The sequence below is a fragment of the Cebus imitator genome, unplaced genomic scaffold (genome assembly GCF_001604975.1).
Source record: "Cebus imitator isolate Cc_AM_T3 unplaced genomic scaffold, Cebus_imitator-1.0 Scaffold163, whole genome shotgun sequence".
Classification (NCBI taxonomy): domain Eukaryota; kingdom Metazoa; phylum Chordata; class Mammalia; order Primates; family Cebidae; genus Cebus; species Cebus imitator.
In genome coordinates this window covers 3,834,478-3,849,230 of record NW_016107478.1, presented here as the reverse complement: position 1 = coordinate 3,849,230, position 14,753 = coordinate 3,834,478, and the positions used below count along the sequence as shown (strand labels likewise).

At 43.3% G+C, this 14,753-nt stretch overlaps 1 protein-coding gene across 6 annotated transcripts in view; it reads left to right on the top strand.

Moving 5' to 3' along the window:
• The first annotated feature begins 5,989 nt into the window (after positions 1-5,989).
• The window catches only part of OMA1 (OMA1 zinc metallopeptidase), an 84,584-nt gene continuing 75,820 nt past the window's right edge, over positions 5,990-14,753 (top strand). For 5 of the 6 annotated variants that reach the window (XR_001829714.2, XR_005202720.1, XM_017544004.2 and 2 more), the window contains exons 1-2: positions 6,000-6,108; positions 14,097-14,613. Coding sequence is in view for 4 of the 6 variants with exons in the window: in XM_017544004.2 (XP_017399493.1) it covers positions 14,114-14,613 (500 nt within the window). In the remaining 2 variants the exon portion in view is untranslated. Of the gene's footprint in view, positions 6,109-14,096; positions 14,614-14,753 lie in introns of all 6 variants that reach the window. The other variant, XM_017544002.2, reaches the window with a different exon arrangement.

Below are 14,753 nucleotides of genomic sequence, written 5' to 3'. Positions count from 1 at the left end.
GCCTCGGCCTCCCAAGTTGCTGGGATTACAGGTATGAGCCACTGTGCTCGGCCAAGGAACAACACTTATAAGCGAGTAAGGGAAAGTAGACTGGGTGGAGGGAGAAGTGGAGTCTCGTGGAGGGCTCTCCAGCTGGGATGGCCTTGCAGTGTTACCCTCAGCTGAAGCATAGGAGTCAGGACTGTGTACTCCCAATCAATGTTTTTTGGGTAAGTGCTGTCGCTGGGCAGAAGGCCTATCCTTGGATGAAGCAGGTATCTCCAGCCAAGGGAAATCTCCAGGGAGGTAGGTAGCTGCCAGCATGAGAACCTCAGTAAGTGGGGATCTGCTGGCGCAGCACAGCATTGACTTTAGGTGTTACAGCCAAAGTCCAACTTCACGATGTTGTCACAGGACAGTCTTCACATAACCCTTCAAACAACCCTCCTACCGTGAGTGCTCAGTAAAGAACATCTTCAAAAACTTCCCACACTTCATTAAGCTGTGCTTGAAATGAAGCCCTTTTCCCAAGGGCATAGCCAAAGGAAATTATTAATGTCAGTCCTCTGAATTCAGATGGGATAAACAGCTTGGGAAATTTGACAAAAGCAAAACTTGTAAGAGTCGCCAGATATAGGTGATGGGGAGGAAGGAAGCAAATCACACTGCCATGTGTGTACCTATGCAACAATCTTGTATGTTCTTCACATGTACCCCAAAACCTAAAATACAATTTAAAAAGTAGCAAATCAATATAGGAAGGTTGGTTCTGTGAATAGAATCTGATCATGTGTCTCAGTCAGTTCAGGTTGCTTCAACAAAGTACGGTAGATGGATTGGCTTCAGTAACAAACTTTTTTTCTTACAGTTTGGGAGGCTGGATGTTTGAGATGAAGATGCTGGCATGGTTGGATTTGGTGAGAACTCTCTTCCTGTTTATGGATAGCTGTCTTGTTATATCCTCTCATGTCAGAGAGAGAGAGAGAGATCTCTGATCTCTTTATCTCCTTATAGACACTAATCTCATTTATGAGAGCTCCACCCCCATGACTTAATTACCTCCTAAAGGCCCCCATTTCCAAATACTTTAATATTGGGAATTTAGGGGTCAACATATGTATTTCAGAGGGATGCAAACATTCAATCCATAGCACATTGCTTAAAGACTTGTTGAAAGGGCAGCACAAAGATGTATGGCCAGGACAGAAGACTTATTCAAACTCTAAATTCTCCAGCAGCTGTGGCTGTGAAAATATGCAGCTTACATCTGTTCTGGGGAGCATGGTTGACTGCTAGGCCCTGCCTCTGACCTTCTGGCTCCCCTGCATTTGTAACAAGCGCATGCTCCCCATAGGCTCTTAGCCAATGATTACCCATGGCGTGAACACTAGTGGATGTCCATCTCTGCAAAATATAGAACTCCTCCTGCAGGAATTTTGGCTGAAGGACTCCTCATTTTCAAAACCTTCTTAGAACTGTGCTACAACCTGAGGTGCTTCTTATCCAGTCTTTCTTCTTTCCCTCTCTCCTTTAACCAAGGTTATGATCTGAGGGCCCTTCATGTCTATTCCTGCTCCCGCTTCATTATCCTTCCCAGGATTTTGCACCCAGTAAGTATGTCTTGCACATGATTCCGCCTTAGCATCTGTTTCTTAGGGGGCCTACATTGATAGAGGTGGACTAGAAGGGGCTGAGAAGAAGATGGTAAGATCGGACTCCATGTTTGGGTCCCCTTCCACGAACACTCTCGTGGAAGCCATCTTTCTCTTTCCTGGATTTCCCCTCTGGGGTCCCCTTCCACACTCTCTGGTGGAAGTCTGTCTTCTCCTCCTAAACTCCATCTCTATTCCCTTCCACTCAGTGTGGAAGCTGCTTTCCTCTCCTGGATCCCATCTTTCTGGATTCTCTCACTCAGCATGAGAGTTAGCTGTTTCTCTCTCTCTCCTCCTGTTTCTCTCTCTCTCTTTCCCTAAATGAATCACTTTCTACAAAAAAAAGAAGAAGAAGAAGAAGAAGAAGAAGATGGTAGGATCAGCTTTGAGAGTGGCTCACTAACTGCCCAGTAGGCTACAATAACTCCATCTTGAGTAACGTGGGGTTGTGGGTAGTGTTTGGCACAAGATAGTGGCCCATGTGTGGATTTCAGTGATGGCAACTTGGGAAAATGGCCCAGTGGAGGTCAATGCCATTTAAGTGGGATAGTTAAGGCACTTGAAAGATGGAGGGAGCAATGTCTGAAAGAACAGTGCAAGTGGGCTGGTTATTGCTGCATTGTGCAGATGCCCTGCATGGGAAAATGAGAAAGTGAGGTCATTAGTAAAACAGCTAAGGCTGAGTGAGAGTCAGAAGTCTCCTTGGTAGGTAACAGAGAGGTTCTTCTCTCCTGTAGTGGAGGAGTGTGGATAGCAGAGGAGCAAAAGAGATTTTCATGATCAGAGTTGCAGAGCCCCAGAGATGTTCAAATGCTTAGCCTAGGCAGGTCTGGGCCCTGGTTGGGGGAAAATTTGGAACCATGAAGCGTGAAATGGGACAACCTGATAGAATCCCTGAGGATACTGACTCTGCAGACCCTAAGAGCTTGCAGAGGTGGCTGACCCTTCCCTAGTCAAAGCTAACACTTCCCTCATGTGAGATGGCAGTGTGGAAGCCTCTAGCATAAGGAATAAACAGGTGCCTACTCAGGAGCTGCCCCATCTCCTCTTAGATATCTGCCAAGGTGATAACTCAGATTAAATCCCAGCACCACCCAGCTGGGGATGTGTTGGGCCTGTTAAGGGAGGGAAAAGATTGCATAATGTAGGAGCTAAAATAATTACCTAGCATGTACCAGCAGGAGCCAGGAGAGGACCCCTGGAATTGGATTTCTGAAGGTGCTTGATCAAAGTGACAGGAACAAACTTGGCTAAATAAACATTCACTGTCTTGGGGGCACTTTCTCGGGATTTGGGACTCTAGAAGATGGGGTAAACTCATGGCTAGGTGACTATTAGAAGCTGAAAGAAAGCCATGGTCCATGCAGAGTAAAGCAAGAATGTCTGAATTGCCCTTGCAAATGGTAGAGGAAGGACAGAAGGAGCTGAAGGAAGTGGACTTGCCTGAATTTATTGTGTAGAGCCAGAAGGCCAGGCAGAGAAGAATGCTGCACAGGAGGCCCAGAGGACGCCTCATATACTATGGCAATGGGGAACACACTGGCGAGAGGGCACTAGCATCACTAAGAAGTTCAGGGAAGGCTCTCCTCTGAAGGGGAGGGATGACGGTGAGAGGCGATCACAAGGCTGGGTTTGATAATATCTACTGGAATAATAGTATCCTAAAGTAGTAGAAGCCAGGTGGTGGCTTTAACCATGAGGAGCCCAGAGGATGTAATTTCTGTAACACCTGGCAAGGGCAGAGGAGCAGCCAAGGGGTGTGATCCACAGAAGTTGTGGAGGGCTTTAATGGCATAAGATCTCCCTGGGGGAAAAACAGATGGACAGCCAACAAGGGTGTTGCTTAATATCTACAACTGGAAGAAAAGAAGCCATTTACCCCATGCAGGGACTAATTGCTTAATAAAAAGCACTGCTCATTGCTCAAGTCTCAGAACCAAGCCTAACTTCACACTGAGACCACAGAATCTGTGACTTAAGAGGTTGTTGGGTCCCTAGAAAGAATCCTGCAATACTGAAACAAATATTTACTGTAATGATTATTCTTTGGTCTGTGTCCCATGCCCATTTTCTCAACTGATTATATGTTGAGGAAAGGGGAATACCCAGACATTTCACAGGTGTTACCCAGACACCCAATGTGTGTAACACACATGGCTCCTCTCTAAGTGTGGGGGCTTATAGGGATCAGGTAATAAGCAGAGGCCTAAATAATGTCCAGCTTACAGTGGGTCCAGGAATACATGGACCCATCCTGTAGTCATTTCCTTAGTTCCCGAGTGCATAATTGCAAGTACCTATCGGGCAACTGGAGCAATCTCCACATTGATAAGAAGCTCAAGATCCTTGGTCTTGAATTATCATGGCGGGGAGAGCCACCAGGAAGCTTCTGAAGCTGTTCTTGCCAAGTCAAGATAATAAATCAAAACGAACATTTCATCCGAGGGGATAGGGGATGACGATAGAGATTAATGCCATAATTAAAGACCTAAAGTATACAAGGGTGGTTGGTCATCCTTATCCTCTCTTTATTTAACTTGCCAGTCTGGCCCCTTTGGAAATCAGGCGGGCCCAGGAGAATGACATAACGGCTCTTTGCAGTCCAAAAGGAGCTGGATCACCTGGAAATTCGAGAACACACCCATCTATTACACCAATTGAGGGAATGTGTTCTCTTTCCCGGTCCACAAGGGGGCGTAGTTTTAAGGGCAAGGCGCCATGGCCCCTCCCATCTCTCTCCATCGGGAGATTTAACGGTTGATGTTTTAATTTTGTCAGGCTCGAGAAGGGGTCAAAAGTCAATCACTCCAGCTGCTTTCATTGGCCAGAGGTCTTAGAGAAGGTGGGGGTTCCTCCCAGGTTAAACGTCCCCTTCTCCCACACGCCTTCAGACTCCGTGTTTGGATCCCCTTCTACCCTGGTGGTAGCCATCTTTCTCTCCTGGATTTCCCGCCCCCCCACCCCACCCCACCCCACCCCAGTCCCCCTCCACACTCTCTCGTGGAAGCTGTCTTCCCGTTCTAAGCTCCATCTCTCTCTCAATTCCCTTCCACTCAGTGTGGAAGCTGCTTTCCTCTCCTGGATTCCATCTTTCTGGATTCTCTCGCTCAGTGTGAGAGGAGCTTTCCTTCTCTGGTTTCCCCCTCTGGGACCCCTTCTCACTCAGTGTGAGAGCGGCTTTTCTTTCTCTCACTCGGTGTGAGTTAGCTGTTTCTTTCTCTTTCTCCTACCTAAATAAATCACTTCCTACAAACACTTTTGAGTCCGGCGTTTACTTCTATCAGGGCACTGCTCCGTGGTCTCCTCTCCCATTCTGGGGAACGACACATCAAGAACCTGGAGAAACGTCCTCTCAGGGGAACTGAGGGCTCCCCTAAGCCCCTGAACCCCAACATTACACATTGACATCACGCTGATCAAGCAGGATGAGCAAGAGGTGGCTAGCATGCTGGAAACTTTGATAAGTCACGTGTACTCCAGAGGTTGGGAGATACATCCCATGAAGACTGAAGGACCTCCTACTTCAGTTTTTTTAGGGTTCCAGTGGTCAGGGGTTCCAGACTATCCCTTTCAAAATAAAAGGCAAATTATAAAATACATATAAAAGAAACAATAACTTACAAATCTTCCCAAAGAGATACTGTACTTAGAATTGTTCAGTGTTTATGTCCTTTGAGATGTTTTCATTGTGCATAGAGTATAAACATAATAAACTAATATAGGACCTCACTGCTCATCCATCACAATACAATCTTTTGCTTGTTTATTTGTACACTTTTTTTATTGCCTGCCTTTCCTCACTGTGATACAAATTTCACAAAAGTCAGGTCTGTCTTGTTTACTGCCACATCCCCGACACTTAAAATGTAGTTGATGCTCAATAAATATGTTTTGGTGAAATGAATCAAACATACTATACACATCATTTTGTAGCCAGCTACTTTCAACTAACTTCCAGACACTTAAGATTATACTTAATCTTTTTAAAAATGAGTCCCTCCAAAAATCATATGAAAGCACCGTTCCCACATTCCAAAGTATTTCTATGAACGCAGATTTAGAACCAGGAAGCCTTCGTCTTTTGGCAGCCTTTGGAGTCTCTCCCCTTTTGGCCAGTACTGCCGTAGAGTCTACAACGGACACAGCTTTGCATGGATCATTCTTTAGAGGACCCAACTCACCACGGACGGGGGTAAGTGGTCCCCATGCATGCAGCCCAGCCGAGGGCCACGTTCTCTCCTTCAGCCACACGGGGGCGCTAGAACGCCACAGTCCGCGCGGGGACCGGGGCCGCTGGGAGAAGACTCTGGGCGGCTGTATTGACTGCCGGGTGTAGGCGGAGCGAAGGGCGCCCAGACCGGTACGGAGGGCAGGAAGTGCGGGTGCGCGCCTGCGCATAGGTCGGGTCGGCGGTGTCCCCGCTTTCGCTTCTGCTAGAGTCAGTCCTCACGGTGACGCCTTTCCCCAGCTTTTCCGAGTAGGACCGTGTGGAGGGGAGGAGGCAAAGTGCGGGAGCGGGGAGGGGGGCGGAGCGTAGAGCGCCTGTGGGGGCGCCGCGGCGAGGAGTGGGGATGCGTGGGGAGGGGTACAGCAGGGGGCGTGGGTGGACGGCGAGGCTGCGTGGAGGGGCGGGACGCGGGGCCCCGGGGCGGGAGAGGGAGGGGATCTGTCCTGGGAGAGCCCGGTTCTCCCCTCGCCCGGCCAGCGGCACGCCGGGGATCGTGTGTGTCTGGCGCCGTGGCAGTACTTTCAGGGGCCGCCTACCCTCGCCCTCAGCCCGCCCTCCTCAGCGGCTCTGCTCTCAGAGCGGTGTTTCTCATCCGCGAGGATTCAGGCGCCGCACCCGGCACCCCAGCCAGAGGGGACCGCCTCCGCCCGGCTGGGGCCTCCGTCTCTTCCCCGCCCCGACCCCGACTCTCCAGGAGAAATTGAACACGTTTCCTGCCTCAACTCGGCTGTGCAAACCGGAACGTTCCCCGTCTAAGCAGTTCCGGGGAGTTTTAACAATTTCCTCGTCAACTCGTTTACAGAACCCACTGTATACTCTTTAAATATTGCCTGTGTGTGGAGCAACAGTTTTATTGTGCCCTGCAATCCTCAACAAGAAATTGTAGTCCAGGGAGATGAAAATCCCTTATTTGGCATTCAGGCGTTGATCAAGGTCATGCCACCTTCGCTAAAAGGATTTAGGTTCATCTCTGTCATTCTCAGCCAGGGTGAAGGGGAGTAGTCTGACATTTGGAAGCTTAAGAACCAAGTCTGCTGCCGACCAATTCTTTTTTAAAGCCTTCCATCATGTGTGTACTTTGCTTGAATGATTATTTTAAAGTACATGTCCTATTTTTGCCAATCCGACAGCTGTTTCCATAGAAACTGGAGAAGAAATAGTCATTTTCAGCAAGAGTTGTTAAAACTGTCTTCCAGGCTTCAGCTGTGAGTGCCAGTGAGTGCTGCACTTGCTCATTCTGAGATGGTACTTAAAGAATTAAAGATCTGAAATGTTCTTAGAGGCTAACAATCCAAATTGTTTAATTTTCTCACATCATTAATTTTGTAATCCTAGAAGTCTGCCAGCTATGTTTGTTGACCTGCCACAGCTCTTTGAAGAGAACGTGTCAGCCCTGATTTTTTTTTTCTTGTATGCTCTGTCGTCTAGTGATTGGCTTCGTGAAAATGCATGAAAAGATTTCTTCCTTCATTCTTTACCCTTTTTTAAGGATAAACGGGATTACAAACTATCAGGCACTGTTTCTAGTCAAAATGACACTTAGTTGTCAGTGATAGAAATGATAATGATTTTAATTATATACGGGTGGTGTTGAGGCTTTTGTTTATGCCTTCTGTGTCAGTGGGATTCTTTTTAAAAATTTTCACTCAAGTCATGAGAAATGAGAAGGAGTTTGCTTGTCATGAGCAGAGCTAAGGAGTGTAAATAGATGTGCATAGCCATAGGGTCCTTTTTCTGAGGACTGTAAGTAAATCAGGGGGTTTGGAATTTAGGAATGGGTGAAGGAGGCTTGGGGAAGGTGCTTCGAGGAGTATTAGGAGGGCCTGGTTTACCCTATGAAGGAGTTTATGGAAGCCATGGAAAACCAATGGAAGTGCAGGCGTGGTGGCTCATGACTGTGATCCCAGCACTTCACAATGCAATGCCATCATTTGATCCCAGGAGTTAAAAACCAGCCTGGGCAACATAGTGCCACACCGTGTCTACAGAAAAAATTTTAAAAGATTAGCAGGACTGGCTGGTTGCGGTAGCTGAGGCCTGTAATGCCAGCACTTTTAGGAGGCCAAGGTGGGCAGGCCACTTAAGACCAGGAGTTCAAGACCAGCCTAGGCAACGTGGTGAAACCCTGTCTCAACTAAAAATACAAAAATTAGCCAGGCATGGTGGTGCACGCCTGTAATCACAGCTACTCAGGAGGCTGAGGCACAAGAATCACTTGAATCCAAGAGGCGAGGTTGCATTTGCAGTGAGCCGAGAAGGCACCACTGTACTCCAGCCTGAGTGATGACAGAGTGAGACCCTGTCTCGAAAAGGAAGAAAATAAAAGGAAATTACAGAAATAGTTGCAACCGGGTGTGGTGGCTCACACCTGGAATCCCAGCGCTTTGGGAGGCTGAGGTGGGCGGATCACCTGAGGTTGGGGGTTCAAGACCACCCTGACCAGCATGGAGAAAACCCCATCTTTACTAAAAATACAAAATTAGCTGGGTGTGGTGGTGCATGCCTGTTATCCCAGCTACTCGGGAAGCTGAGGCAGTAGAATCGCTTGAACCCGAAGGCAGAGGAGAATCGCTTGAACCCGGAGGCAGAGGTTGCTGTGAGCTGAGATAGCTCCATTGCACTCCAGCCTGGGTAACAAGAGCGAAATTCCAACTCAAAAAAAAAAAAAAAAAAGAAAAAGTTGCCTGAGTGGTGGCTTAAAAAGTAATAATACATCCTGTGGAAGTTTGAACTGCACAGAAATATGTAAGGTGAAAATACTAATAATCCCTTTCAACCACCACCCTCCCATTCAAAACAGTTGTGAATAGTTGTATTTATTTTTGTATATACTAGCATATTTTATCATTACTATTTTTGCAAATTGTGGAGGGTTTTTAAAATCTATTTTATTCTCTGCAGTATCTCTAACATCCATAATGAGGCCTAGCATTTAGTGGGCACTCATTAAATATTTTTAGAATAAATGAATGGTAATACAGTTCAGATGTCAAAAACACAAAATCTGAATGTTTGGTCAAGGTTGTTAAAATTAAGTTTAAGTTCTTTGCCAGCATTTAAAAATTGATAAAAATCTGAAATTCTGGTTTTACTTGAAAGTTTTGAATCATTTGGTCACTGCAAGTTCAAATTCCATCATACCGGTTGTACCTCCTTTAGATGGGCATGAATCCACATTCACATCAGTATCACTTTGCTGATACTCACCTATACTGGACCCTACAAACCTGTGCTGTGCAGTACAGTAGACACTAGCCACATATGGCCATTGAACTTAGTTAAAAATTTTATTCCTCAGATGCGCTAGTCATTTCAAATGCTCAGTAGCCGCATGTAGGGACTACCTTATTGAACAGTGCAGCTGCGAACATTTCCATCATTGCAGAAAGGTCTTCTTTAGACATTTGAGTTTGCTACCTCTGCTATACGGAAGTTTTCAGGTAGCATTTATTATTATTTTTAAATTTGCATATCCCTTTGCCATAGATTGCTCTCTTTTAAATCTTCTAAAGATTTATAGACCACTATGTCATGTTTTAAAATTTTTTTATTTTAATTTTTTAATTTTTTTTTTTGAGATGGAGTCTTGCTGTGCTGCCCAGGCTGGAGTGCAGTGGCACGATCTCAGCTCACTGCATCCTCCACCTCCCGGGTTCAATTGATTCTCCTGCCTCAGCATCCAGAGTAGCTGGAATTACAGGCAAGTGTCACTGTGCCTGGCTAATTTTGTGTGTGTGTGTATTTTTAGTAGAGGCGGGATTTCACCATGTGGCCACACTGGCCTCGAACCCCTGACCTCATGATCCACCTGCTTCGGCCTCCTAAAGTGCTGGGATTACAGGCATGAGCCACCATGCCCGGCCCCATATCATCTTTTAAATGGTTACTTGGTATTTATCAGGGTAAGACTATGTAAATATTTGGGGTAGGATTCTGTATGTAAATTGTGGGGGTAGGTTTGCGTTTTAGAAAGAGTGCTTTAGGTCTAGTTTGGGGTCAAACTGGAGTAAGAGGGGTTGGTGGTGAAATAGACAGGGAGATAAGGTGTGTAGTGCAACAACATAAGACCACAAGCCCAGGAAGGGCTAGAATGAGATAAGGAGGTGGAATTGACATGACTGATTTAATGTGGGCCGAGATATTTTGGATGCTGAAGTTGCCGTAGAGATAATCCAGTATTTCTGGAACTGATTAAATGTTGAAAATTTGTAAATTTGGCTTTGCAGATTGTAGAAGGATCCCTCAGCTAGTTCTAGTAAACGACGTGTATAATATTAAAAAGCTATCGATTTACGAAAACAAATGTGTAGCTGTTTTATACCATGTAAATGTCTTAGAGATCATTTGCAGAATATAGAAACTCACTGAAGAAAGAGCATTAGTTTTGGGATAAAGTAAAAGCTCAAGAAGCTCAAATAAATTTAGGAAATACATTGATTTCATGGGAGTCAGGGAGGTTTTATTCTCTAATGCTCTCTTTGGCTTTGTAGTCTCTCACTTACCTTCTGTCTACACATACATACCATTGTCTTTTCTGTGGATCCACTTTTTTTTTTTTTTTTTTTTTTTTTTTTTTTTTTTGCTTACATATTGCTTTTTTTGGGCATAGCACCTGCTGTAGACCCAGCTTGCACATGCCCTTATGTTCCTGTGCAGAATACTGTTTTACGTAAAATCTTTTTAGTGTCAAATCCCAACTCCTAGCTCTGTAGCTTCTGGTAGGGGTTGTTGGGGATGAATGTGGTCATCTAGGCCCATCCCCTAAACTGAGGCTGTAAGATGCACATTTGAAAAAGGAGTTGTGCTTGGTCAAGTGTCTGAAGCTTATCTACTACAGTAAATCATCAGATTTGAGGGAAAGGAAAGGCTTGTGTTGTTTTTGCAGTTTGACTTCTAGAAGACTTTACATTTAAACCTTAATATACTTTCCCATTTAAAATGGTTCTTTCAATTTGTTTTTTGTCTTTCTGCATCTGCCAATAAATGGCATGAAAAATAATTGCTGCCTTCCTGAACTCTTCAGCTACTCATGGATATCTCTTTAAAAATGCATACAGTATGTAGTATTTAGTAACTGAATTTTATTATCCCCTAATAGTTTTACTTAGGTTCAGTTTTATAATCTCAACTAGATTATAACATCCATGAGGCCAGGACTATATTCTGTGCTGCGTAACTCTCATGCCATCTAGCCAATGAAAACCTTACTAGCTACTCCAGTATGCATTTTGAAATGATTTCTGGGCATAAAATTATTTTACCACTTTTCATGTTGGTTCAGAAAAGTAAAAACAAAGTAGCTTGTTTATAATGTCAAATTAATATATATCACCTTAGACTTTACTAATTTAAAATTGGTAGTATTTCAGAAAGGGTTAATTCAAAGTTAATGTTTAACTTAGCATGCCCTTTATTCACATTATACATTAACAATGCAAGGGCTGAATGTATAAATTACATAAAAAATAAATTTGAGTAATTTAAAAATAGTTTGATGTATAGGTAGTACTATTTATTAAAACTGGTAGTCCTGAAGCATCTTTCTAGATAATATTGTATGAGTTTAGGTTGAGTTTTACATATTTTTTCTATAACTTTTATATGAAGATTTTGAAACATGCAGAAAAAATTGAGGAAAAATTTAAGGAACATGTATATAACTATCACTTAGGTACAATGATTGCTGATATTCTATTTAGTGATTTTATGTCCCCATCCTCTGTGTGTGTGTGCACATTTGCTGTACAATTTGAAAGAGTTTTGTTTATCATAAATCCTTCACCACGTATCCCAGCAATAAATATTCACCGACATAATCACAATATTATTATCACCTAAGAAAATAAGTAATAATTACCTAAAACAACTTAAAAGTCAATTCATATTTAGATTCTCTCAATCTGTTATTTATTATTTATTTATTTATTTATTTTGAGACAAGTTCCCATTCTGCGGCCCAGGCCAGAGTGTAGTGGCACAGTTTTGGCTCATTGCAGTCTCCACCTCCTGGGTTCAAGCGCTTCTCCTGCCTCAGCCTCCTGAGTAGCTGGGATTGCAGGCAAGCGCCAATCTTTGGAATCTGCTCCACTGCCCCTTTTTTCCTCCCACTCCTCAAGCAGTCACTGATCTCTCTGTCACTCTGGATTAGTTTGCCTATTTTGCAGTTTATATTACAGAGATGGAATCAGAGGATATACCTTTTTGTGTTTTTCTTTCTTTTTTTTTTTTGAGACAGAGCCTTGCTCCGCCATTGCCCAGGCTGGAGTGCAGTGGCACGATCTCGGGTCACTGTGACCTCTGCCTCCCAGGTTCAAGTGACTCTCCTGCCTCAGCCTCCCGAGTAGCTGGGATTATAGGTGAGCACCACCACACCAGGCTAATTTTTGTATTTTTAGTAGGGACGGGGTTTCATCTTCTTGGTCAGGCTGGTCTCTAACTCCCGGCCTCACGTGATCCATCTGCCTCAGCCTCCCAAAGTGCTGGGATTACAGATGTGTGCCACTGTGACCAGCCTTTTTTGTGTTTTCCAATGAATTTATACAGTTCATCTAAGATGTCAAGTTTAAGATTTTATCGTTTATCGATTTTAAGAAATTGTGTGCCTTGCAGTTTTTTTTCTTTTGTGTAGGGTTTGTTAAACTTTGTGGGTTTGTAGTTTTCATCAAGTTTGGAAAATTTTTGGCCATTATTTCAAGTATTTTTTTTCTGTCAGCACTCCCGCTCCCCCCCCCACCTTTTTGGGGACTTCAGTTAGATGAATATTGGGCCACTTGAAGTTATTACGTATCTCATTGAGGCTCTGTGCCTTTTTTTTTCATTGTATTTTCTCTCTGCATTTCATTTTAGATGGTTTCTATTGATACGTCTTCAAGGTCACAAATCTTCATTTCTACAACATTAATCTGTTATTAGTTTCATCCAGTATGTTTTCCATCTTAGATCTTACAGTTTTCTTGTCTAAAAGTTTAGTGTAGGCGTTTTAAAGAAATGTATTACATATCTCTACATAACATGCTCATATTTTCCTTTAGCTTCTTAAACATGTGGAATATAGTTATAATAACTAACGTTCTTGTCTACTAATGCTGTTATTTGTTTATTTAGGAGTTAGTTTCCACTGATTGAAATTTCTTCTAATTATGGATCACATATATTGCTTCTTGCATGCTTGGTGATTTTTACTTGTAAATTGTACCTTGTTAAGTGCTAAATAGTTTTGTGTCCTGATACTGGTTCATTAATTTGTTGTTGTTGTTGTTTGTTTGTTTTTTTGTGAGATGCAGTTGCTGCTTGGAAGCATTTGACTTTTTGGGTGTTGCTTTTAATGTTTGTTCGGTGGGACCAGAGCAGCTTTTGGCCTAGGACTAATCTTTCTCTAATGTTGAGGCAATACCCTTCTGAGTACTCTACCCATGAGTGATAAGGTTTTCCACTCTGATGGGGGGGGATAGGCACTATATTGTGCCCTGTGTGAGCCCTGTATATCGTTCCCTCCAGTCTTTTCAGTTGGTCCTTTCCCAGCTCCAGGGGATTTTCTTACGCATATGCCCAGACAGGACTCAGCGGAATATGAGAAGGTAATTCTCTGCAGAGCTCTGGAGTTCTTTCTCAGTGCAGCTCGTCTTCTCTTGTCTTTTGTGCTGTGAGCTCTAGCAGCCTTGGTTTACTTGACCTCCCAGCTTTATCGTTTCGATTTAGGGAAACTGGGCTCCACCTAGGTTTACCCTATCTGCATTGTGACCTGGAAGCACTCTCCAGGCAATGAGCTAGGGCAATTGGTTGTCATAGTCTTTGTTTCCCATCTCTCAGGAATCCCTGTTCTTTACCACCTAATGTCCAGGGCATTTTGTAAGTCAGATTTTACTTTTCGGTTTCATGCTTCCCCCCAGTTACTGCAAACTGATAAAGTTTTACTGTTGTTTTTATCTAATCCATTTCTTATTGCTCGAATAATTTGCCATTAAAATAAAAATGGCCCTTTCCTAACTAAAAATTAAAAATGAAATGAAAAAAATTCAAGCCTCTAAAGTACACATTGCATAGTAAATGTAATGTTATGTATACTCTGGTTTATCTTGCTAGAAGGCGTTGCTGTAGGGGTGATGAGTTGAAACCCAAGGTAATTTAGCCAGAGATGTGTTAGAACAACTGACACACCTATTTGATAAGTGTTATATTCCCAGTTTGGTAAGTAAATATTTTCTGCAGATATTAACAGTTCATTTTTTGTGTTTCAGGTAATCAAGTAAAAAGTATGAGCTTCATCAGTGGATTGCAGTCTGCTGTTAGAAACCATGTTTTCTTCCGGTTTAATTCACGGGCTAACTGGAGAAAATGTAACACGTCAGCATCAACCTCACAGGGCTGTCACCAAGTACAAGTTAACCATATAGTAAATAAGTCTCAGGGACTGGGAGTAAATCAGTGTGATAGGTGGACTTTTCTACCTGGAAACTTTCATTTTTATAGGACTTTTAACAACAAAAAAACAGGATACCTCTCAAGTACCAAAAGTAAGGAAATTTGGATGAATGCCAGCAAATATACTGTATGGAAGGACTCTTTTTCAAGACAGCTATTAATAAAAAAAGTTACAGCGGTTCCTAGTCTGTTAGTATTGCATCCTCGAAGCCCTTCTCCTATAAGAGCTGTTAGGAATTTCCACACCTCTCCACGGTTTCAAGCTGCTCCGGTTCCTCTCTTGTTGATGATTCTTAAACCAGTGCAGAAGTTACTTGCAATCATTGTAGGCAGGTAAAATGCTTTTTTTAGAAAAATAAACTTTTGTATTAACTTTTTGCATTAATATTTTGTGTTATATTAACTTTTAGAAACTAAACTTTTTTATTTATAAAACTGGACTTTTAAAGAAACCTCATTAGATCCCCTCTCTC